The sequence below is a fragment of the Pteropus medius genome, unplaced genomic scaffold (genome assembly GCF_902729225.1).
Source record: "Pteropus medius unplaced genomic scaffold, Ma_sr-lr_union100, whole genome shotgun sequence".
NCBI lineage: Eukaryota > Metazoa > Chordata > Mammalia > Chiroptera > Pteropodidae > Pteropus > Pteropus medius.
Genome location: NW_024342645.1, coordinates 909,670 through 933,431, shown reverse-complemented (window position 1 = coordinate 933,431; position 23,762 = coordinate 909,670). Strand labels below are relative to the sequence as shown.

Here is a 23,762-nt window from a genome sequence, read left to right as displayed (position 1 = left end):
AATTACTGTGTGTTCTGGAGATCACTCCATATCAGCATATAGAAAGCATCTTTATTCTTTTAACAACTGCATTCTACTCCACTGTGTGGAGTTTATTCAAAGATTGTTTTCAAGGCACTCAATAAAGTGTTGTGTTGCATCTCAAGTTGAATGTGGGAAAAAGCAGAGGCTACAAAGAGGATCTCAGTCACAGGTGGGTGACATAAGGAAAGAGGTCCCCCTCACGCTTTATCTCTCATTCTAGTGTGGGGCTCTTAGGATCAGATGAATTGACTTGCTGAAAGTTAAAATAAGGCCATACCCATTCTGTGTGTCGAGGCAGCCTCCCCAGAGGGACTGGATGTTTCCATCTCAAGTCACCTGAGGGAGAGGACAAAACCATTGTAAACCTAAGTTCCAATTTCATCACAATTGGCCATTGCTCAAGAACCTGCAATGGCTCCCTATTGCCTACTCTAAACTGGTTTGTGGATGTTCCCCTGTTTAAAACCATTCATGCCATGTCCTGTTCTAGATAATTTACTATGGTTTACAAATCCTCTGTAATCTGGCCTCACGCCTCACTAAACTCATTCCTCCCTTCCAGGATACTAACAAACTGCTACTAGTCTCCTGCACATAACATGCTGTGTAACACTTTAAACAGCACACACCACATTCCATTTGCCTGGTTACCTGCTATCATCTCCTAAAATGAAATTTTCTTTGATCACCCAGGCTGGTTTAAGTTACTGTTTTATGTGCATATTTGCACCCTAGTACTTGGCATATTGTATTATAATTGTTTATGTTTCTGTCTCCCTCACTAGAGTTTAAGTTTCCTAAGCACATGGACCTTGTCTTAGTTATTATCCTATCCTATCTCGCAATATCCTTGTTCAGAGTAATGGGATAGAGAAGGGAACCACCGCAATGCCCTTTTCCTTCACCTCAAATCATCTCTATCCACACGTCATCTTTATTTTTACTACAGTGCTGTCATCACTCAGGATGAATTGAAATGAGGCCCAAGAGTCTGGTTTATCCAACTCATCAATCCTGATTTTCAGTCCCCAGATCCTCCTACCTACTCCATAAGATGAGGGAACAGTTCTAACTAGGAGCACCAGGGGGCGCTCTCAGGCAAAGAAGAAATGGTGAAACCATTGTAAACCTAAGTTCCAGTTTCATCACATTTGGCCATTGCTCAAGAACCTGCAGTGGCTCCCCATTGCCTACTCTATTTTAAGATACGAGTTCCTCCCTCATTAGTAAATCCAACTCATCTGCTCTAGCTCCAACATGTATGTACCCTCTACCCTGTTGAATTCTAGTTAGCCATGTAACATTCTTTATTGAGTAGCAGCTATTTGCATAAGGGTGGTTCCAACAGTGGCTAAAGCTCTCCTCAAGGTACTCCAAGAAAACATATAATGAAAATGAAAGTACTGGGCTTTCTCCCCAAATATAATTTCAAACCATGTTACCTAGCATCCAATTCAGTCCCACCTTCTAGCCAAATGACTATTTTGAAACTCTTCTTATACAGAAATTCTGCAGTTGTCATTTCTTCAGTCTCATCTTCTCTCTTTGCATGTGCCATTTCTCTGCCTAGAATGATCTTTCCTCACTCCTGCCCTACCTAAATCTAATTTCTCATTGAAGCCTCCACACTTCCAGAAAGTGTGGCTAGTCCTGGCTAGTGCAGGCAGAGGCTCACAATGATGTTCTCTTTTCTGAATCCCTATTGCACTTCCTGTTTATACCACATCATTCGGTGGTATTCAATCCAGGACTTTCATTTTCATTATATGTTTACTTAATTCAGCTGTAAACTATTATAGGTGTGATGCACAGGTTTTGGAGTTAGATAAATCTTGGTTCGAAGTTTAGTTCCTTGGGGTGATGAAAAAATTCTGGAACTAGTCAGTAGTGATGATTGCATGACATTGTGAATGTACTTCATGACACTGAATTGTACATTTAAAATGGTTAAGAGGATAAAGTTTATGTTTTATGTGTGTTATCACAATAAAATAATGTAGTTCCATCGCTCCCAGGCTATGTGCCTTTAGGTCATGTAATTCTTTGTGCTTTGGTTTTCTTTAGTTTCATTTTTTTGTTGCAAAGATCAAATAAGTATCAGTGATAAAAATGACTCTTAAATGAAACATCTAAGTTGTAGAGAACTGTACAAATGTTAGATATGATTAGCTTCTTCCTTCATTTTGAGCACTCGCATGTCCCCTCTGAACAGTCACTGTTCAGTCATTTGCCCAAGATTAACAAAGTGGCAGGACTGCCTCAGAGCCACTGATTCCTTCATGGAGTTTACAGCAAGCTGTTTAAGACCAAAGTTGAACAAGCACTTTCCTGTATGACAGGGATGTGAAGGGAACTTGCCACGGGAGAGCACAGCCTGGTCTGATCTAGTCTTGAACTTTTCTCTCACTCCAAATCCTGTATTCTTTCCACTTTTCAAGTTCTCCTGAAGCCCCAGCCATTGGGATGTAGGTCAGGGAGGCAGGGAGTAGACTCTGGCTTGCCTCCCCTCTTTGCTTTCTTCCCATCTCTCCCCGCTCCACCAAGATCAGCCGTGGCAACTACAGTGGGGTCACAGGCCCCACCAGGGATGCAGTGGAACAAGGCTCCGTCCTCCATTACTCCTCTTGAGTTGCTCCAAGCTCAGTGTGAAAGGGAAAACAAATGCGAAAGTGGTCTTCTAGGAGGTGAGGTTCCCGGAGACCCAGAACTAGCATCCCTAGGTTTCCCATTTCTCTCCTGTAGACTAGTTGGCCATTCCTCAGGATAATTCAAAGTCAAATATAAACAGCTCTCTGGGGACATTCCTCCCTCCACCCTGGGGTTAGTGGTATTTTGGAAAGCGGATGTGTAATTCCCTGAGTGAGAAGGGTGTAAGCTCCCAGTATCCTGTTCACAACCCTCTTCCCTGGCCCCCAACATGCTTCATTCCCAAAATTTAAGGTGGGAGGAGCAGGTGGGAAAGAGTTTAGGCCCTCAGAGGCCAGAGAACTGACATCCAGGATTAGAGGCGGGAGGGTCCATTATTAGAGATGACAGGCATGGGTCCTACAGAGCTAGAGGGAGACCCAAAAGCCCCCACAACTGTCTCAGTGCTGAAATCCTGGCTGGAGGGTCCTACTCTTTCCTTAACAGATGGGAGAGCAAGCAGACTGAATCAAGCTGCCAGCCCCGTGCTGGGAAAGGCCTGGAGACAGGATTCTGGGCTTCCGGAGAGGCCCAGAGTCCCCCCCACACCATGCCCCACCCAGCATGAGCCTCTCCTGGCCCAGCCTGAGGCTGGGCCTGAGCATTTATGGTAATGTTTGGGTTGCTGTGAGTTGCAGCCAGATACCCCGCCTCCCCGCATCCTCCACTGGGCAAGACCTGGGGAGCAGGAGCTCCTGGGATGCCTTGGGATCCCCCGGGCTGTGGCCCTGGGTGCTGGAGGGCTCTCTATTTGGAGAAGCCCCTGGGGTCAGAAGAGACAAAAGTGACAGACAGTCCCCCGGCTAAGGACTCAGCATGATAGGGACCAGGATGGAATGGCTGTGGATGCCCTCAACACCCCCCACACTGTGTCCCCTCCCTCTGACTTAAGGGTCCCTACTCCCCAGGAAGAGTTCCTATACATCTACATCCTCTTTCTCCTCTCCCCCAACTCCCTGGCAGGAAAGGGGCTGAGAGCAGAGGCCAGCAGCTCCCAGGGGAGTCACTGGAATGCTGGGAGCCTGGGAACAGACCCTGCAGTTCCTGGGAAAGCCAGGGTATGGGAATCCCACCCACAGCCCCTTCCCCAGGATGGCCCACTGATGCCAGAGACCCCAGCGCCCTAACAGGGGGCTTTGTGTGAGTGGAAAACCCCCTTGTCCAACCCCAGCCTGGCTGGACCCCAGAGTTCAGTAGGCCAGCTGTGATGAAAACCCCCACCCCCACCCTTCTCAGGCCCTGCCTGCTCCAACATTTGTGAGGAGCCATTGTGCTGCTCACCCCTCCCCCTCCCCTTCTCTGGACCCCTGTACAATGGGGCCTTTGCCGCCTCCAGCACTCAGGGTGGAGATGAACTCACTCACGTTTGTTCCAAGTTTAAAATAGCTCCTCCCATCCCCCAAAGTCACCCTCCTCTTCCACAGTGTTTCTGGGGCCCACCTCAATCCAGACAGGTACCCCCTCCCTCCTGCTCCAGATCAGATGTGAAGGAAATGGGTGACAGTGTGTCTCACCAGGATAGGGGCTGCTTCCCCCCATTCAATCTCTTCCCCACATCTTCCACCCAGCCCCCCAGTATCCGGTTTCCTGCCATAATGGTGTCCTCAGCAACAACTGCCCCCACCCTCCTCCCGCCCTGTTTTTCACTCCTTCCACACATTTTCCTCCCAACTAAGATCCCCATTCTGGAAAAATTCTCCTACCTCCCCTCCAGCCCAGATTGAACCCTATTTTCCGGCTAGTCAAGGGGGTTCCCCAGCCTCTATAATTGCCAAGATTGCTGGGCCACCCTCCTCCACCTCTAGCTCCTTCTCATTACAGCTGCAAACTTGTCTTTATCAGCTTCCTTCCTCTGTTCAGGCTGCCCTTCTCACATCCTCCTGATAGAGTCTCCTGGACCAGAGGGGTGGGTGGGAAGCCACTGTGCCCACTGTGCCAGAGCTGAGGAAGGGCTCCTAGGTTCAGATTTCACCCCGCTGAGCCTCTGGGGCAGACCCATCCTTGTTTTTTTACCTCCAACTCCACTGCAGCTGGGGCCCCACTCTTCTCCACTTCCCCTTACAATGAAATGAAAGCTCCACCCACCCTGGAGACTTTAGCTGAGAGACCCAGAACATGGCCAACAACCTGTCTAGCCTCAGTGTCTCTGCCTGTGGTCAGACCTATTCTAGAGAGACACAACAGAGGGCCTTCCACACAGCAAGTCCTCTCGTCTGAATAGCCCAGGTCTACCACGGGGAGTCAGGAAAACAGCATTCCTACCCCTTCTTTCTGCAGAGAAATCAAGCAAAGAATTAGGACTCTGGCCTGGGGCCTCTTCTTCTGACCTTGGCCTACCTCTGGACAAGGGTGCTTCTAACCCAGTCCAGGGGTGAGAGTCTCTGCTGGTAGAAGGCCCATCGCTGCCTCCTTCGTCTCCCCTTCTGCTGGATCTCAGTCCTCTTACTGTGAATTCTTCCTCTGCATCTCCTCTTTCCTGTGACTGCGGAAGCTCTATCTTCTGGCATTTTAGAGGGGCCAGAGAGCTGCTCCCTCTACACTGTTCTGCGTGTTTCCTTCCTGTTTCCAGTCCTCTCTAAATCCCCTCTGAAGTTTTGACCTCTCTGGTGCGCCCCTCATTAAGCCATCTCAAAACTGTCTGCCCCCTGGTTGCTCAGATTGTCCCATGCTACTTGCTTCATTAAAGGACAATCTTTTGTGTTTATTTGGTGGGGCTAAGTAGGGAAAGGATGTCACTCTGGCCTCTAATTTCATTTCTTCTTCACTGCAGAGGTAGCTTCTCTACCCCCACCTCGCCTCACTCTCGCTTCACTCTCCTCAGGCGGAATAATTCTGAACTGACTGTCCTTGGTGGTTAGCTGGCATTGTTTTCAGGCCGGAGAGAGGAGAATAATTAGTTAATGGTGTTAAGGGAAGGGAGCGGGGGGTAGGGCGAGGAAGTGGAGTTCCATGCCCAGCTCTGAGCTTGCCAGGGCAAATAGCATCCTTCGGCCATTCCCGCTCCTGCCTCTACAGACAAACGAGCTCATCCGAGCTCATCCATTCCACTCTGGGCCCTAGGCCAGTCCATACATTCATTCTGGGAGACTGGGAGCCATGGTCCTTGTCTTTCTCTCTTCCCCCTGGCTCCAGGCCCCTGGCCTGGCCAGCTTGGCACGGCCCCTGGCTGGAGACTAATGGAGAGGGAGGAAGGGGTTAGCAAGGTTCTGAAAGAAAGAAAGGCTGATGTGGTTTGCGAGTCATCTCTGCATCATAAAAACGCCATCCCAGAGCATTTTCTCAAGTCACCTGTCCATCTCTGGCGTTTGCTGCCTCACCCTGCTCCTCCCCCAACCAGCAGAAAGTCTGCCAGGCGAGGTGACAGGCCTCCACCCCAAAACGAGGCCCCTATTTGATCCTCCCTGCTGAAGGAGTTCCAAGGACCAGGGTGCTGTCTCTCTGAGGCAAGAGCCCATTCTACTTCCCAGAGCCTTAGTTCAAGAGGCCAGGAACCTCAGAGTTTGGGAAGAAGAGGAGCTGCAGACCCCACTCCAGCCAGGCTGTCTGAAACCAGATCTGACTTCTCCTCCATACCCCCACTCCCAGGTGCTGAGCTACGATCTATGATCTATCTATAGAGTTGGGGGAGCCTGGAGGTGAATGGGTAGAGAGGGGTGGAGCCTTGCTGCAGGGGGTTCTTTCAACTATCAGAAACAGCAACAGATTTTCAGGGTTCAAGCTGCAGTCCTTTCACCCATTAATTCTTTCTTCCCCTTTTCTTCATTCAGGTGAGGGGAAACTGAGTCCAAGGCTAGGTTCAATGAGTGAAGAGGGCAAAAAACAATTCTAAAGGCCTGGACTTGGACAAGTATGAAAACCTTGGGCCTGTGAATTCAGCTACCTCCCTCCTTCCTTCAGTCAAGGACAGACTTACAGGAGCTTAAGTTTGAAGGGACAGCCCATAAGGCACCATCTCCACTCCCCAATACCTCTGGGTCTGTGGGATCCGGCCCAGTGTTCTTCCCTCAAAGCTGCCAGGACTGCGAGGCGTGGGGGCAGTGCCAGGCCGGCAGCAGCCACAATGGTGCAATCGTTCTGGGAAGCGACCGTGGCCCGGCCGATTTCTCTGTGGCAGGGGTCCGGCCGGGTAGAGGAGAAGGCGGGGAGAGAAGCCTGAATGGAAGGCCCCCACTGGGGACACCAAGGCCCTTGTCAGCTGGTAGGAGCCGAGCGAGGGTGAGAGCTGTCGGTTCTGACAGGATGACTCTGGGCATCCGAGCCAGCTTCTCCTTGCTGCCGCCTCGGCCAGTCTGCTCGGCCTGAGACACCTGTCCCTGCCCCCTCACCCTTCCCAAGCTGGGGGCTGGGAGGCAGGCTGTGGCCTGCCTCTGCGCGGGGTTGCTCCGCTCGACTCTGGGCTTCGCGGCGCTGGGCCCGCCCCCCACCAGGGCTGCAGCCCGCGGGGCGGGGGCGGGGGGCTGCGGGGCGGGGCCTCTCGGGGGCCAGGGCCCCCCCTCCGCTGCCCCCCTGACGTAAGCCCGGGCGGCCGCAAGCTCGCTCACTTGGCTCTCTCCCTCTGGCCGGGAAGCATGGGTCTGTCCAGGCTTGTCTGCGCCTTCTTGCTCGCCGCCTGCTGCTGCGGTCGCCACGCCGCGGGTGAGTTAGATCGCTTGGGGGCCCGCCCCGCGAAGGGCCCGGGCCGGGAGTCTTCGGTGGAGCGTTCCGGGAGCGGATCTGGCTTCGCGGCAGGGGCCGGCGCTTTGCGCTCCAGCATGCGCCGCTCCTTCCCAGATCCCTGGCACCTGGCGCCTGGAGCGCGCAGCACTCTTCTTTGCATTCAGTTTGCAGCCTCTAATTCGAGTGTCCCCGAAGCAAGAGTGGGAGGCAGGAGGAGGCTGCCGCCCGGGGTGGGGAAGGGTGGAGCTGAGCCTCTTGGGGCGCCGGGGAGAGCTCTTCTTCAGGTACTTACTCTGGGCGCCTGCAGTTAGAGCGGTGGCGGGAGGCGCAGCTAGAGAGTATCATCCCCAAATCGTAAATTCCGCGCCCGCCTGTTGCTGGAAAAGGCAGCTTTCTTAACTGGAGGGGGTGCTCCGACCCCTCCCTCTCCCGCCTGGGCTTCGAGCCAGGCTGAAGGTGAACGAGAGGGAGAGGGATGGCGGCTCCCACCCGGGGTTGGGCGTTGGCAAGGGCTGGGGGACGGTGCGGGTCGCCTCGCGTGTACCAGGTCATGGGCTCACAGGTGGCAGAGACGAGGGATTGAGAGTTCCCAGAGTGGAAGCGTCCCCGACTTGTTACACCTCCAGGAATGGGACCACATTTAGGTGGGAAGAGCGCCTATGACGAATTCCTGGGAGCCGGACTTCCCGGGTCCACGCTGCCCTTGTACGGCCCGCAGTGGGGTCGCGTGTTTCTCTTGGCTCCTTCCCCCAGACTGCAGCCGCTTTCCGGCTGGGGAAGGGGAGGGCTAGGCAATACCCAGGTCGCTGGCCTTATGCCCAGTGCCGACAGCGTCCCTGGGGTACCCCTGGCTGCTGACTTCCCAAGCTGACTGTATTTCTGGGGAAAGGGCTAAACGAGGCTCCACAACGGCCGGAGGTCCAGCCCCACCCTGCACTGTTCTTCTAGCTCTGGCGAAACAAAATCAGGCGTCTGAGGCTTCTGCTCAGGGTCGGAGACCACTCCGTCTGTCCTTGTCCAGAGGCAGCCCAGGGCAACAACCCAGTCATCCCAGAATCCAGCCAGATGAGATTGAGTGACATCACCCCTTCACAGGGCAGCCAGCACGCTGGCACCACTGACGTCATTCCTGCCCACTGCCTGGCCCTTGCCTTGACCCCTGGGGGGCACTCTAACCCCTCCCTACTCACGAGACTCCCAGGATGGGGTCCCAGGAGTGTGTAGGATGTTCATGGAGGTGCTGCTTAGGGAGCTTCTGGCTAGGATTGGCCTACTGGGTCTTGTGAGGAATTTGAGGAGGGTATTTTGGGGGGCAAAAGGTAGTGATGTCTTCTTCTGGGTGTGAGGACACAAAGGGGCTTATGTGCCCCAGCCTGGCACATGCCTTACATTCCCAATTTCTGAGATCACTCAGAGGGGAGGGGCCCTGGAAGGAAAGGAGCCTTCCTCTTGGCCCAGAGCCTGGGTTGCCCCTCTGCCAGCCTCATCTGGGAGATGCCTGGTGCTCAGGGTCTCTGCTTCAACGACCAGAGATGACCATCCAAACTCCCTTGAACTGGGAGAAGGCTGGCCCGGGGCAGAGGGTAAAGAGTGGATTAAGGGTTAAGAGAGGACAGGGTCCTCTTCAGACCCTCGAAGTGGCAGAAAAAACAGCTGCAGTGAGAGGAGGGGATGGAGAGCAGCTGGAGCTGACACAACTGCTGGAGTGTTCCTCCTCCCTCACCTTCAGGTGTGCCTGGAGAGGCGGAGCAGCCTGAGCCTGAGCTGGTGGAGGTAGAAGTGGGCGGCACAGCCCTTCTCAAGTGTGGTCCTTCCCATTCCCAGGGCAACTTCAGCCATGTTGACTGGTTTTCCGTGAGTGCTAGGGCTCCAGAGAGGGCAGCAGTGGGGTGGCTGTACCCTTCATGTAGGCCCAGGACCCCCACCTCCTCTACCACCCTCCTCTTAGGTCCACAAAGAGAAGCCGACACTCATCTTCCGCGTGCGCCAGGGCCAGGGCCAGAGCGAACCTGGGGAGTACCAGCACCGACTCAGCCTCCAGGACAAAGGGACTACTCTTGCCCTGACATATGTCACCCCCCATGATGAGCGCATCTTCCTGTGCCAGGGCAAGCGCCCTCGGTCCCAGGAGCACCGCATCCAGCTCCGTGTCTACAGTGAGTGCCCCATCTGATAGGTGTACCTTGTGGGCAGTGTGGGTTGTATGAAGTGCCAATCTCATGCCCCTCTTCATTTCTCTCCCTTGCAGAAGCTCCAGAGGAGCCAAGCATCCAAGTCAATGCCTTGGGCATTCCTGTAAACAGTAGGGAGCCTGAGGAGGTGAGATATGCCAGGGCGAGTACGTGGTAAGTAGAAGATAAGGAGGGTCTTGGTGGGGTCTCAGGGCAGGGAGACTCACCCTGTCCTTCTTAGGTTGCTACGTGTGTGGGAAGGAATGGGTACCCCATTCCTCAAGTCGTTTGGTACAAGAATGGCCAGCCCCTGAAGGAGGAGAAGAACCGTGAGTAGCCCTCTCAGCCCTCAAAAGCCATGCTTATGGCATCACACATAGACCACCTAACATTTTATTTTACTTTTTTTTTTAAGTACACAAGTGTTGCTTGAAAATATGATTCATACGAATTTAAATTATACAGAAAATCTAGAAGGAAGATTTCCTTCCTGCCCCAGACCCTCTCCCAAAAGTAAGCTCTATTAATATGTGTTCTTTTAAGCCTATTTCTATGTACTTACACATGTTAATAAATCTAGGAATATACAAGCTTTTGTTTTGTATTACCTAAATCAGTGGTTCTCAACCAGGGATGATTTTACTCCCCCTCCAGGACATTTGTCAATGCTTGGAGATATTTTTGGTTGTCACGAATGGAGGGGTGCTACTGGCATCTAGTGAGTAGGGGCCGGGGATGGTGCTAAACATTCTACAGTGCACAGCGCAGCCCCACAACAAAGAATCATCTGGCCCAAAACATCAGTAGTGCTGAGGTTGAGAAACTCTAACCTAAATAGTATTGTGTGGTATACATTGTTATACAGTTTTATTTTCTTTTGACAATGAGTCTTGGAAATCTTTCCAGGTTAGTCTATTTAGATCTACCTGACTTTTTAGCCTACTGCCCAGGATTCCATAGGATGTATATAATGTAGTTTAGTTAACCATTCATTTAGTGGATGTCTAGAATGTTTCCTCATTTCTTTTTTCCATCATTGGAGCACTATTTCCACACATCCTTGTATGTGTGCCCCTGCGTAAGTGTTTGTCCAGGGTAGAAAATGAGCAGTGAAACTTCTGGGTTAAAGGGTCTCAACTTGCCATTTGTACCTTGCCCTCAGCAGGTGGTAGGGTCTCTTAGGTTCCCCCCTGCCAACCCCTGAGGAGACTGTGAGTGGGTTGGAGGCAGAGCTGAGGCCTGGCCCTTCTCCCCTTCCTCCTTGCTCAGGGGTTCACATTCAGTCATCCCAGATCGTAGAGTCAAGTGGTTTGTACACCTTACGGAGTGTTCTGAAGGCACAGCTGCTTAAGGAGGACAAGGATGCCCAGTTTTACTGTGAGCTTAACTATCGGCTGCCCAGTGGGAACCACATGAAGGAATCAAGGGAAGTCACTGTCCCTGTTTTCTGTGAGTACTAACCATTGCATGGAGGCTGAGCCTGGGGGAGACACCTGCTAGCCTCTCCTTGCCCAGCTTGGGCAGTGCGGGCTGAGAGCTAGCCCCTTTGCTGTACAGACCCAGCGGAGAAAGTGTGGTTGGAAGTGGAGCCTGTAGGAATGCTGAAGGAAGGGGACCGTGTGGAAATCAGGTGTCTGGCTGATGGCAACCCCCCACCCCACTTCAGCATCAGCAAGCAGGTGTGGAGGGCCTGAGGCCTGGTTTAGACAGGGAGGTAGGAGGGGCTGGAGGTGCATTCTGCTTACCCTTTCATCCTCTCCCAGAATCTCAGCACCAAGGAGATGGAGGAGGAGACAACCGATGACAATGGGGTCCTGGTCTTGGCGCGGGCCCAGAAGGAACACAGTGGGCTTTACGAATGTCAGGGCCTGGACTTGGAAACCATGGCATCACTACTGAGTGGTCAACAGGAGCTGCTGGTGAACTGTGAGGGACTGGGGCCCAGTTCAGGGGACCAGGCTGGGGCAAGAGGGAATCTGCCCTGTCCTGCCCCAAGCAGGCTGACATTGTTGCTGTCCCCAGATGTGTCTGATGTCCGGGTGAGCCCCGCAGCCCCTGAGAGTGAGGAGGGCAGCAGCCTTACCCTGACCTGTGAGGCAGAGAGTAACCAGGCCCTTGAGTTCCAGTGGCTGAGAGAAAAGGTATCCAGGTGGCCCCGGGACTATGGGGTAGGTGGAGCTGGGAATGACCTCTGACATGTCTCTCACCCCAGACAGGCCAGGTGCTGGAAAAGGGGCCTGTGCTCCAATTACACAACCTGAAACGGGAAGCAGGGGGAGGCTACCGCTGCATGGCATCTGTGCCCAGTGTACCCGGCCTAAACCGCACACAGCTGGTCAACGTGGCCATTTTTGGTGAGGCCCTCTTGGCAGAAATCAGGTGGCCCCTTGAAGCCACCCCAAGCTGTGTGGTTTCAAGCACTTTGAGGACAAAAAGCCACCCACTGCCCTGGGTGCTCTGTTGGGTATGGGAGGTTGGCTAGCTGAGTTTACTGCTTCACCCTACCCTCTGCCTTTCCAGGGCCCCCATGGATGGCATTAAAGGAGAGGAAGATGTGGGTACAGGAGAATGTGGTGTTGAATCTGTCTTGTGAAGCATCAGGACATCCTCGGCCCACCATTTCCTGGAATGTTGAGGGCTTGGTGAGCTGGCACATCTCAACTTCTTGTGCTCTTATTAATCCCTGCCCAGGCTTTGCTGCCATGACTGGACATCCTCCCCACCCCCTGAGCTGTGCCTCCTTCCTTGTAGACAAGTGAACAAGACCAAGATCCACAGAGTGTCCTGAGCATCCTGAATGTCCTTGTGACTCCAGAGCTGTTGGAGACAGGTGCTGAATGTGTGGCCTCCAATTCCCTGGGCAAAAACACTACCATCATTTTGCTGGAGCTAGGTAAGGGTCTTGTCCTGCAGAGTATGGCAGGAGCACACCCAAGCATAGACATCAGCTTGTGTTCTTCCTAACTCCTGTCCCAATCCATTTAACTGCTCTCCCAACAGACTCCAATAGTACCACTGGCCTCAGCATCTCCACTGTCAGTCCTCATGCCAGAGCCAATAGTACTTCCACAGGTAAGCCAGGTCTGGCCCAAGAACAGGGCTATACCAGGGCATCTTCATTCTGCCCTTACCATCCCTGGGAATTCCTGCCAGGAAAAGTGAGCATGGCTCATCTTCTGTCAGCCCTAGGTTGGGTGGGCAGTGATGGAAATGTGGCAGCTTGGGGCAGAGAGTGACTACGAGTGTCTTTGTGGGACAGAGAAAAAACTGCCAGAGCCTGAAAGTAAAGGTGTGGTCATCGTTGCTGTGACTGTGTGCGTCCTAGTCCTGGCTGTGCTGGGTGCTGTCCTCTATTTCTTCTACAAGAAGGGCAAGCTGCCATGTGGGCGGTCAGGAAAACAAGAGATGTAAGCACAGTTCCTAGCACCCCGCCCACACCCCATCTCATGCTACCCAGCTTGCTGCCTCCTGGGGATGTTCCCCTGCCTGCCCCAGTGCCCCTTAGGAGTGGGAGTGGGACACTGGATCTGAGCGCTCTCTGCTTTACTGCCCCACTACCTAGCTTCCATCACCCACACCTCCGTTTCATTCATTACCTGTTTCCCTCCCCTGCGCTGGCCCCAGAACACCGAAGAGCTCATCACCTGGTCCAAGTCCTTCCCAACAGCCCGTCCTTCCCTTGACCCTGAGTTGCCAACCTCTTGCCTCCCTCCCTCCTCCTAGCACGCTGCCCCCGTCTCGTAAGAGTGAATTTGTAGTTGAAGTTAAGTCAGATAAGCTCCCAGAAGAGATGGGCCTCCTACAGGGCAGCAACGGTGACAAGAGGGCTCCAGGAGACCAGGTAGGAGGCAGTTCCTATGGCCAGTGCCTGACACAGCCTCAGGGATTGGGAGCAACAGGGACTAATGGTTCTCATTCCCCTGAACACTAACACCTTCTGTCTTTCATTCTGTGTTGGAGGTTGGGAGCAGACCCTATCTCACCCTCATAACACTACTCACAGGGCCAGGCAAGTGGCTGAGGGACCCTGGAGAGGGTAGCTACCAAGACTGAAAGCAAAGACCCTGTCCCATCCCATCACCCTTTCCTGAACAGTCCTTGTGGCTCAGGTCAGGAGGCGCAAAGTGTGGCCCAGTCTGACTTGGGGGCTAGATTCTCCCTCCCTGCCCTGTCATACCCACCCTTGCCTCTTCCCTTCAGGCTGCTGCACCTAGTTCATCAGCTTTTGCTTCAGTTCCTTCTCACTTCTAGTGCTCACACCCTGAACTCTGGTCACTGTCTTCACATTCCCCTCTTACTTATCCTCTTCCTCTATTTTTAGGGAGAGAAATATATCGATCTGAGGCACTAGATACTGAATCACACTGAACTCTCCTCCCTGTCTGGACATGTCCCCTGCTCACCCTCGTCTCCAGCATTCAGGATGGTCACTATGGCCTCTAAAGTGGATGACAGAGAAACCCCTGCTCCAGCTCACCTGCAGATCCCATTTCAGAAGGCCAATGGGCTAGGACCAGAACCATCCTGAGAACCTGACGTGGCCCTGGAGGCCCCCTCCTCAGGGACCAGTCTACCACTATCTCAATTTGTTGAGTGATACTCATCCCAAGGAGGAGACCTCAATATTCCAGTAATGGGTAGGAGTTTCTTGTAGACTGTTTCCCTTTACACGTTATGGATGTAAATACTCGTCTTCTACCAGCAGCTATTGAATTAGGTAGCCTATTTATCTTGAGCTGATTTCCTGCCCCAAAGGCTGGCTTTGTAATTCTGTTGTGTCATTAAAGTAAGGATGCACTGAGCCCAGGCCCCCCTCCACTGGTAAAATATGTTGTTCGCAATGGTTCTGGAGAGTACTCCAGCAGTTATCTGGAACAACTGCCTGCCTGCCTCTGGAGTCCCTTTTGTGACACTCCTGCCTGCCTGCCTCTGGAGTCCCTTTTGTGACACTTCTTTCTCTGGGCAGCAGCCAGGAACTGGTATCATTCCTTAAAAGATTTGCTGGGTGTTATCTCATTGTCCCTGCAGTGTGGAAGCTGTGCACTGTTTTCCAGAGTTAAGGCCATTGAAACTGAGCTATATTTGTTTGGCTCCCACAGCCCTCTCAAGGGATGATTTAAGACTGAAAGGTGAGAGTAGGGGACAGAGATGAGTTCCAGATGGTCCTTTATGGGGATTAAGGTTATACTAGCACCAAACTCCTACAAACTGAGCAGATGGGCCTAGAACCCAAAAGAAGGGCTCTAATGGAAAGATGGTACTTTAGGGACGAGAAATGGGGGCCTGGCTAGATTTTGAGGTGTGTATGTGTGTGTGCACGCATACATCTGTATGTATATATGTTGTGTGTAAATTTGCAAATTGTTTCCTTTATATATGTATATATGTGAAAAATAAAGCTTAATTGTCCCAGAAATCTTATACTGCTTTTTATCTATCACGGAGCCACGGAGCAACCTGAGGCCTCCGGAATTGGAACTGTACCAAAAGGAACACAAAACCCTTTGCAGGTGGCAGCAGAGACCAGAGGTTACCTTTGCTTCTGTGCAAATGGCTCAAGCTCTGCCACACAGGGTAATCGTCCTCTTGCTCAGCAGCAGAGCTGCCCTGCTCTAGGCAGCCTGCAGGGCCTGGCAGGTTCTCGGCAAGAAGCTTTTGCTCTTTTTCTATGCTTTCCTGTCACTTAAACTTGCCCTTGAGGTAGCAGTACAGACTTGCTATGATAAGTGGGCCTACAGCTGCCCAACGTTTCACTCCGTCCCATGAACGAACAAGAACTCAAGACTGCTACAACAAAAGAAACTTTATTTAAAAATATTTTTTACAGACAGGGGTGCTTAAAAAAGCTCTTTAGTTAACTGTGTATGGAAATGAAAAAATTAATAAATAACATTAGTATAACAGACCTCTAAACATTAACACATTGGCAAAACAAAATGGTCTTAAAATGAAAATGAATCTTAAAGCTCTGCTCTTCTCTGTAAGAATATTTACCTTCTGTTTTTCTTATTCTTTACATGTGAGTGATTAAATACTACTAATATAAAAATTTTTTATATTAATAACATTTTAAAATAGTCCACAAAAATCTCATCTAAGTTTTCATGTTTTAACACTGATATACAAATTGGGACTCATTCTGGAGAAAGCATCAAGTTCTCTTCAGCCCCACCCACATCAAGAATGTTAAAATCCCAAATAAGGAGGACTTTAAAAAGAATTGTTTCTATCTCCAAATTCTTTATTAGTTAAAGGCAGGGAAGAACTGAGAAAAGGGAAAGAAAGAAGTAAAATGTAATTATACAGGAAACATTTTTTTTTCTTTTTTTTCCTGACACCTAATGGCCATAATACCGAGGATAGGCTTCTGGTACATGGTTCTTGCTGCCTTTCCGAGGGGAAAACTGGACCCTGAAAAGGGCGCTAGCTGCTTAATGCTTTGGGTCTGAAGTCTTCAGATGAAGGGAGAGGAAGGTGGTCTAGGCCAGTTCAGGATCCAGCAAATGGAAAGGACAAAAGCAAACAACCTCCCCTTCTCAGGAGAGTCCATTCTACACTTTTCCATGGAGTGGGGTCTTTAATAGGACTAGGAGGCTGGGACACTTGAAATGGTCCACAGCATACCTGGAAATCACAGAACATTCTGTTTCTTCTTGCTGGAGACAGCATTCAACCTGGTTCTTGTTGGAACCAACCAAATGATCCCAGAGTACAATGTTTATTTCTTCCAACTAAGCATCATGGCAGGGAAAAGGGACCACTGACACACTGCATGTATATGTCATCTCTTCAGCCACACAGAACACTCTTCCCTTCCCCTAGACTGTAGAGACCAGTGACACTCAAGGTAGAGGAAAGCTAAGACTCTGGTATTTCCATATTAAGTCCTAAAATGCAGCCTGGGATACAGTGCTGCCTTAGAAAGGCACAAAATGTTTGGCTTTTATTCAGTGTGCTAAAAATTGTCTTGTTTTGAATAAAGGAAAAAGATATATAAGGTTAACAATCCCAAGTTACCACAGCCAAAAAGCAGATGTAGGAGGTACTTCATAGCTGCCATGCCCAAACATATGTTTCAGCAGGAGGTCAAGACCAAGACACTAAAATCATGCTGAGAAGAGTAGGTCAGGAGGCATCTACTCTCACGGGCACTGGGCCTGCAGCTTACTCACCCAGATAGCAAAAGGAAGTCAAAGAAGAGAAAACATGCAGTCTACAGACTCGTAGGTAGCTTTCTGCCCCTTCAGTTTCCAACAGCCACAAGCATGGCTACCCTCACCCATCTTAACAGGGTCAGAGGTGGGAAGGGAGGAGGGAACTGACACACAGGGTACCTTAACACATATGTTTAAGTGCTGGGCTTGGGCACACAGTATACCCCACTGCGGGGCCTGAGCATGGAGGCAGTACAAGGCCTGAGGGGTTACACATAGCAGATATTGGGAAATCCTCCTTTTGGCATCCCAATCTGGATCAGGGGTAGAAGAACTTGTGAGAGGTAATGTCTTCAAGGCACCTCCCACATTCATTTTTGAGACTGAATCAAGAATATGACACTGGTAAATCAGAACTCTGATTTGCTTGGCTATCAAATCAACGAGATCTGTGGTTGGCTTTCAGCCTTTACTGTGTCAAATAGAGGGAGCGGTAAGCCACATTTTTCTCGAGCACTATACAAGGAAAAGGGCAGTGAACTCTCCAAACAGCTTAGTCTGTTGCCAGCAGCAGTGCTTCCCATTTAACAATGAATGAGCCTGCACGCCATGCTTGCTCATCCCTCTTTTCCCACCTCTTACTCTTTTGCTACTTTCTGGAACCAAGAAACACAGTGCTCCCCCTCCCCCTTTGAAACCAATGAGATTTCCTAGGATGCTGCGGAGGCACATGGCATTGCCATCCCTCTGCTCCTTAATTCTGGAGCCTAGAACTAGAATATCAAATGCAAAGTCGGACAACCTACCCTTCATCATGTGCCTCAATGTATATCTTTGGATTATCAGATTACTTTTGTGTTTATCAAATGGCTCCAGTAGTTTTAAAAAGTTGTAAGTAATTATGAAATGCCTTAATAACACAGGACAGGCTCTAGGGTGAGATAAATAAGATAAAAAGATTCAGGCAAGCAGAGGCAAAATTTTTAAAAATAAAAAATAAAGGTTTGATACAGGACTACAAAGAAGACAACTGGACCAGGAAGACAAAGATATCTTGTCTAAAGAGTTCTCAGTAAAAACTCCATTCTAAACTGAATCTATATCTAATTTATCTTCTGGCAACTCTCCCAACTATTACATATTCTTACTGGCTACAGCAACGTAGTTTCTGAGGCACCTGGGATGGCTGGTTTAAGACTACTATTGAGGAGTCCCCTTCATACAGGAAAGACCAAATGAAACAGCGAAGAGGAGGGTACACAAGGACACAGGCCATGGGCCCACAGAATAAATATATTTTTAGTACTGAACCCTAAAGAGAGCCCAGAAGTCCACTGTGATCTGTGATCTACTCTCTAAATCATATGAAAGAAGGCTAAAAACCCTGAGTTTGAATGAGGGCTAAGAAATGTCACTTAAGAATAGACTAGCTTCGAAACAGGAAAAACTGGTACTACAAAGGAGATAATAAATCTTGGACACCAAGACTCATAAAGGGAAGAAAAATAGGAAATAAAGAAACAAAGACAGAAACCTGAATTTAAACCTAAGAATTTCCTTGATATCCCAGACATGGTCCCACGGCTTCCTTTTCATTCTTGAAAAAAGCAGTATGATAGCAGTTTACTATTATTTTTAGGGTGTCTATCCCATCTATACCCTCTTCTCTAAGAACTCCCTTTCATCTCCCCTTTGAAGGAGTAAGCTGCTGTTGCATACTCCTGTGTGGCAAGGATAACTAGTTACCAGTAGATAACCAATAAATGTGCTGGGATGATTATATTCTTTCTTTCTTAAGAATATGAACTAAGAGGCACTAGGAATCTGATAATGGTGATCCCTAGAGTTGGAAGGTCAAGTAGACTTGAGGACCGGGGTATCTATTTTGGGACCATGCATGCCAATAAATGGACTGAGAAGCAGGAAAAAGGACTAGATACAAAGTTTTACAGTTCCAGCTCCCTGCAAGAATCAACTTATTTCTTATCCTGTGTTCTGTGAAATACTCTGCATCCTTATGATTCCTTCCTTTCTTTAGCTTGAATACTTTTGTTTCTTACATACAAAGGATTCCCAAACAGGATAGTCAAAGATATAACCCTGATCTTCTTCCAGTATGTACCCACCTCCATACGTTAAATGGCTATATGCATTTCCAAAGAAAGACTGCTAATGTAGACTGAGATCAAAGTAGTGATAGTAATGCTTTATGCTGAGTTAGAACACTGTAGGTGGAATTTCTAAAGCCTGAAAGTGTAAGAGAATAATGATGTGTTGATTTTGATACTTTTAGGTCTCTAAGCTCTCTAAGCTCCCCACCTCAAGAGATAACTGAGTTCAGTCTGTTTTACTGCTCGACTCTGAAAGACCAAATAAATGATTGAAGATCAGGACCCAAAGACAAGTGTGCATTCCTTCCCCACACCTTCAACCATTCTACTTCAACCATTCTAAGACACAGGATTAGGATGGTTGTTGAAGGACTGGAAAACAAGTTCCAACAGAATGGGAGATGGTGACAGGTCTCATAAGGGTGATAAGGAAACTCCCCAATGTGGGGCACATGGGGATCAGGGACATAAGCAGCTCAATAAAAAGGATCAAGAAAGGCACCAGATTGGAAAGGGAATTGGGGGCAAATGCTTCGCTTAAAACATTTAGCTACCCTATTGTGCAACTCTGAGCCAACATACCCCTCAACTCATCGAACAGATTCCACTGAAATACATTAAAATGGTGGGTGTCCATGAGACTTACACCAAGGAACCTCCCAGACATTAGCAAAGCTATAGGGAGAAAACAGGGAGCAACAGGAAAGTCTGGAACTGATTTTAACCAGGATAGCTCTATAAGGAAATAAATGCAAGTACTAGGCAGCCCAAGTACAATCTCCCAACGTTGGTAAATCACCATGTAGTGATGGCAGGGAAGAACATAAAGCTGACACTTTTGGCACATGATAACCACTCATAAACATTTACTGAATGAAAAAAAACAACAAAAAAAAACCTGATAAAAAGCCAGGTCAATGGTCAGAATACCGTTATTCCACGGGCAGTGGTCACTGCAGAGTCAGAAAAGCCAACAGTAAGGAGGGGGACTTACAGTTTGGGAAGAAAGTCTATCACCCTCTGACTTTCATGATGTGAGGTAGGAGAAGATTCTGCATTAACACCATTGCTGATCACCCACAAAAAGGGCTATATATCTTTAGTGCATATTTGAAAGTTGCCAAGAGAGTATATCTTAAAAAGTTCTCATCATAAGGAAAAAAAATTTTTTGGAACTATGTATGGTGATGGATGCTTACTAGACTTATTGTGGTGATCATTTTGCAGGGTATGCAAATACAATGTTAAATATCAATTATATCTCAATAAAAAAGAAAAAAAGGTCTAGATCTTGTTATTAGTACCCTAAAGGGAGCATAGAGCTGGGTCCCTACTTTGAAAGGAAATTTACAAAAATTCATTATGGTCCATTTGGACTATAAAATATATTTTACTTTTATGTAGAAGAAATAAATACTTCAAGTATGAAGAACAGTGACCCCCACAAAAATGTTATTTCTTAATCCACAAAACAGCAAAATGATATCAATAGTACTATCCCACATCCTGGGCCCTGGTGTTGAGAGTTTGTATAAGAAAAGAGAATAAAAGAATGGCAGAAGATCTGGAGTGGGACTAGGGGAGAAAGGGCCATCCACAGGTATAGATCACTACCTTACATAAATAGTAACAGATAAATGCTGAGATGATCAATTGTCCAATCTATTGTTCACCTAAAGGGAGGTATATCATAGGGCCCAAAGGTTTTTTCCACTTTGAGAATCCTTTAGTGGTAAATGCATTGCAAAGCAGCCACCCAGTAATGTGGCAGGCTATGTAAAGCAACCCAGGAGGACATAGAGTAAACGGGGAACTGAGTTGAATGGAATAGCCTAATGCATTTAAGAAAAAGGAAAATATCAAAGTGGTTTTTACCTTATCCACCTGATAGTTAACAGAGGAGGAACCACTTATAATTAGGAGGGAGGAAAGGGATGGGTTTGCCCAAAACTCAAAATAAACCCTGCTGTGAAAGAGCAATTTTAGTTCACTTCAGAGCAGAGCCAAAGAATTAAAAATTGCATTACAAATGGAGGATGAAGAATGAGTTATTAGTGCCTTTAGCCAAAGAAAAATTTAAGAAATTAAAGTTTTAGAAATAACCTCAAAACAAGAGCCATGTGAAAACTTTCCTGAGGCTCACCTGGCAAGCTCAGTCAGGCGTGGACCCAGGTGTACCCTCAGAGCACCCAAAGAGAATAACCCTCACGGAATGGTCTTAAACCTTGAATGCCTACAGATACACAGCTGACCAGCTAATGAATAAACCAATCAATGGTGCACATGTTCAACACAGGGATCTGGTACTTCAGTTCAGGAAGTACCCAACAGGCCACACGAGTACTCCATTAGGAAAAGAAAGGATGTACTTGCCCTTAGCTTATATAAGTGAGCACATTCTCCAAAGAACAAGTTTTGAATGCATCTTGAAAATGCAAAAGATATGCAGAACCAGTGCTTTATTCTCTTGGTAGATCTTCAGACTATGGGCAATATCAGACAAGGAAAATTTCCAGTGTGGATAGGCATTGGACCTGCTGCCATTTTTTCTAGTTCTTTTGTTTAGGCCTTCGGTATCTACATAAAATGCAAAACTGAATGTTACCACAAACAAAACACTACACTGGCTTTTAGAAGGAAATGCTAAGTTACTGTTTCTTACTTACTGCCATTTTCCTCTACCCCTCTCCATACCAATTCAGGACCTCCCATACCTGAAGGTGGGCTGTCTTGTTTTCCACAGAGGAGACACTGGGTAACTATGGCAAATCAACAAGAAGTCCTGTATTGTCTACTATAAAAACATAAATGGCTGAGACTAGAGGATAAAACCAAAATATCTATGAGTAACTGAAAGCCAAGAAAAGAGTTAGAAAAAGTTTTAGTTACAAAGAAAAGAGAGGGAAAAAATCTGCTTTATGAACCTGCAATTACACAAACTGCCTGGCTGTTCACATATTGTCTTTGACTACAGTAGTCATTTATTACACTAAATGATGTCTTCTTCGGACAATGCAGTTATTGAAGAGTATATAGGATCTAGGGAAAAAGGAAAGGGGAAGGATATGCTACATTCCCAAAGCCAGAGGCACAAGAGAAAACCAAGTTGTCAGGTGACATCAATGTAGGATTGGTGCTTGTTATCAGCAAAATGCTGTGCTACCATGGGTTGGTACCCTCAATCCTTAAAGGGTAAAAAAAAATTTTTTTTCTGAAAGTATAACCTCGATCACGTTCAAAGGGAGGAGACACTCATACAAGCTGGAATTAATGAACTGGGAAGAAAAACTGAACAGATATATCCTACTGTCTATTTTGTGCATTTTATGGACAACAAGGTAAAAAAACACGTGAATGAAGTTTCCTAAAAGCTTCACAGTCTTCCAGAAAGCCATGCTGGAAACAAATGCTCTTCCCTTCCCATTAAGTAGAAAAACGCATGACCTACGTTAGACATACACATACCTGGCACCAAGGCAATTGACTCCCACAGGTTATTTTCTGGGGAGGGCATGGAATGTATTTGAAGGCCTTTATTTCAAATCAGTCATTATGTAATTATGATAATTCAAACATCTTATTTTAACAGATTCAATGTTCCTACAGAAACAGTGCTTTGGAGTGACCAGTGTTAGCTGCAAATATTAAACATGACTATAATGATATAGCAACAGTACTTCCCCCCCCACCCCCCATCCATCTACTAAATGAACCAACACCATCACACACAATATAGAACATCCTATAAGCCGCTTGCCTTCAGTAAGGCTGGTCATAGCAAGCCAAATGCCAATGACAGACACCAAGGTGAAGGAGGAAGGTGCAGATGAGAAAGGACAAAGGGAAGGTGTTCTAAAAATAAAAGACTTCAGTTATGCATATGATAATCCAAGCCAGAGGGGAATGTTGAAGTTGTAATACACACTGGAGTTGGATATAATACCATAGTAGATGTAAGTTTTTAAAAGATTCCTTCCTAAACCTCTTGTGCTAATTCCCTTCCTGGGAGGAACACAGACAGAAGGTTAACCTTACAATCACAAGACACACACGACCACACACAGATAAACACACATACACAACCACGTTCTTAACCCAGGAAAGTCTTAATTAAGACTAAATCCTCAATTAGGATTTACAGCACAACACCTCTCCTACTGCCTTCGGGACTGTTCCCCAGGAAGGCCACCATTTAAAAAAAACCCACACTCTCTCTAAGTGGGGACTGAAGGACAACTCAAAACAAATAAAATAATAAAACACACTAGCTGCTCCAATTTCATTCCACTGCTTTGAAATCTTAGAACCACAGATGTGATAGCCCACAGATAGGGCCAGACTTGATTGTGAAGTCTCCAAAGGAACCTCTCTGCCCTTCAGGTGCTACTTGAGTAAGAGCTCCCAGCTCATTGGTCCTCTAAAGCTGCAGCAGGGAGATGATGTGCTAGGTGGCCACATGGGCAGGAGAAGAAACAGAAACGAATTCTCGGAGGATATTTTTGGCCATTTCAATGTTGTTGTGGGCAATGACCAAAGCTTTCTGAATGTCCTGGTAGGAGTATCCCTGACTCATGAGGTTCTCAATCTCGCTGGAGAGCTGAGGAGAGGGCGCGGCGGCAGAAACAGGAGCAGGAGCAGGAGCAGGAGCAGGAGCAGGAGCAGGAGCAGGAGCAGGAGCAGGAGCAGTAGCACCACCTTGCTGACAGCTACTGGCTTTTCGTTCAGAATTGATTCTCCGAGGGTACGGCTTAGGAGGCCTCTCAGGAACTTGGGAACCCTCAGTGAAGTCTAGAAGACAGAGGAAAGAAAATATTGCAAATGTTGGGGGGAAATCCTCATTTAATGGCAGTAATAACAATATAATATCAAGATACTACTGACCTACTGTCGATTAGGTACATATGCTCTTAAGTCAAAAGGCTGGCTGGGTTTTACAGGTTCAAGGAGTATATAGTATATAC

The 23,762-nt window shown here is 48.3% G+C and overlaps 2 protein-coding genes across 9 annotated transcripts in view; one reads left to right on the top strand and one right to left on the bottom strand.

The window, feature by feature from the left end:
- The first annotated feature begins 7,191 nt into the window (after nt 1–7,191).
- MCAM (melanoma cell adhesion molecule) lies at nt 7,192–14,334 on the top strand. Of its 4 annotated transcripts, none has more exons than XM_039866634.1 (16): nt 7,192–7,344; nt 9,095–9,219; nt 9,314–9,521; nt 9,614–9,684; nt 9,778–9,865; nt 10,806–10,985; nt 11,094–11,215; nt 11,300–11,462; nt 11,559–11,677; nt 11,749–11,890; nt 12,057–12,178; nt 12,288–12,429; nt 12,537–12,608; nt 12,796–12,943; nt 13,260–13,377; nt 13,858–14,334. In XM_039866634.1, exons 1-16 carry the CDS (start codon nt 7,278–7,280, stop codon nt 13,885–13,887), a joined length of 1,917 nt encoding a protein of 638 aa, XP_039722568.1. In that variant the 5' UTR covers nt 7,192–7,277; the 3' UTR covers nt 13,888–14,334. The 4 variants fall into 4 exon arrangements, with proteins under 4 accessions (XP_039722568.1, XP_039722567.1, XP_039722569.1 ...); XM_039866633.1 differs by having other exon boundaries at nt 13,161–13,377; XM_039866635.1 differs by lacking the exon at nt 13,260–13,377.
- Nucleotides 14,335–15,321: 987 nt separating this feature from the next.
- The window catches only part of CBL (Cbl proto-oncogene), a 94,673-nt gene continuing 86,232 nt past the window's right edge, over nt 15,322–23,762 (bottom strand). For 3 of the 5 annotated variants that reach the window (XM_039866619.1, XM_039866623.1, XM_039866624.1), the window contains one exon: nt 15,322–23,589. In XM_039866619.1, coding sequence (XP_039722553.1) covers nt 23,246–23,589 — 344 coding nt within the window. In that variant the 3' untranslated portion in view covers nt 15,322–23,245. The remainder of the gene's footprint in view (nt 23,590–23,762) is intronic. The other 2 variants (XM_039866622.1, XM_039866621.1) reach the window with 2 other exon arrangements.

Coding starts and splice junctions, on each gene's coding strand:
- MCAM (XM_039866633.1), top strand. CDS start 7,278: ATGGGTCTGTCCAGGCTTGTCTGCGCCTTCTTGCTCGCCGCCTGCTGC. Junction 11,463..11,558: donor ACAGGAGCTGCTGGTGAACT/GTGAGGGACTGG, acceptor TGCTGTCCCCAG/ATGTGTCTGATGTCCGGGTG. Junction 12,179..12,287: donor CCTGGAATGTTGAGGGCTTG/GTGAGCTGGCAC, acceptor CCTTCCTTGTAG/ACAAGTGAACAAGACCAAGA.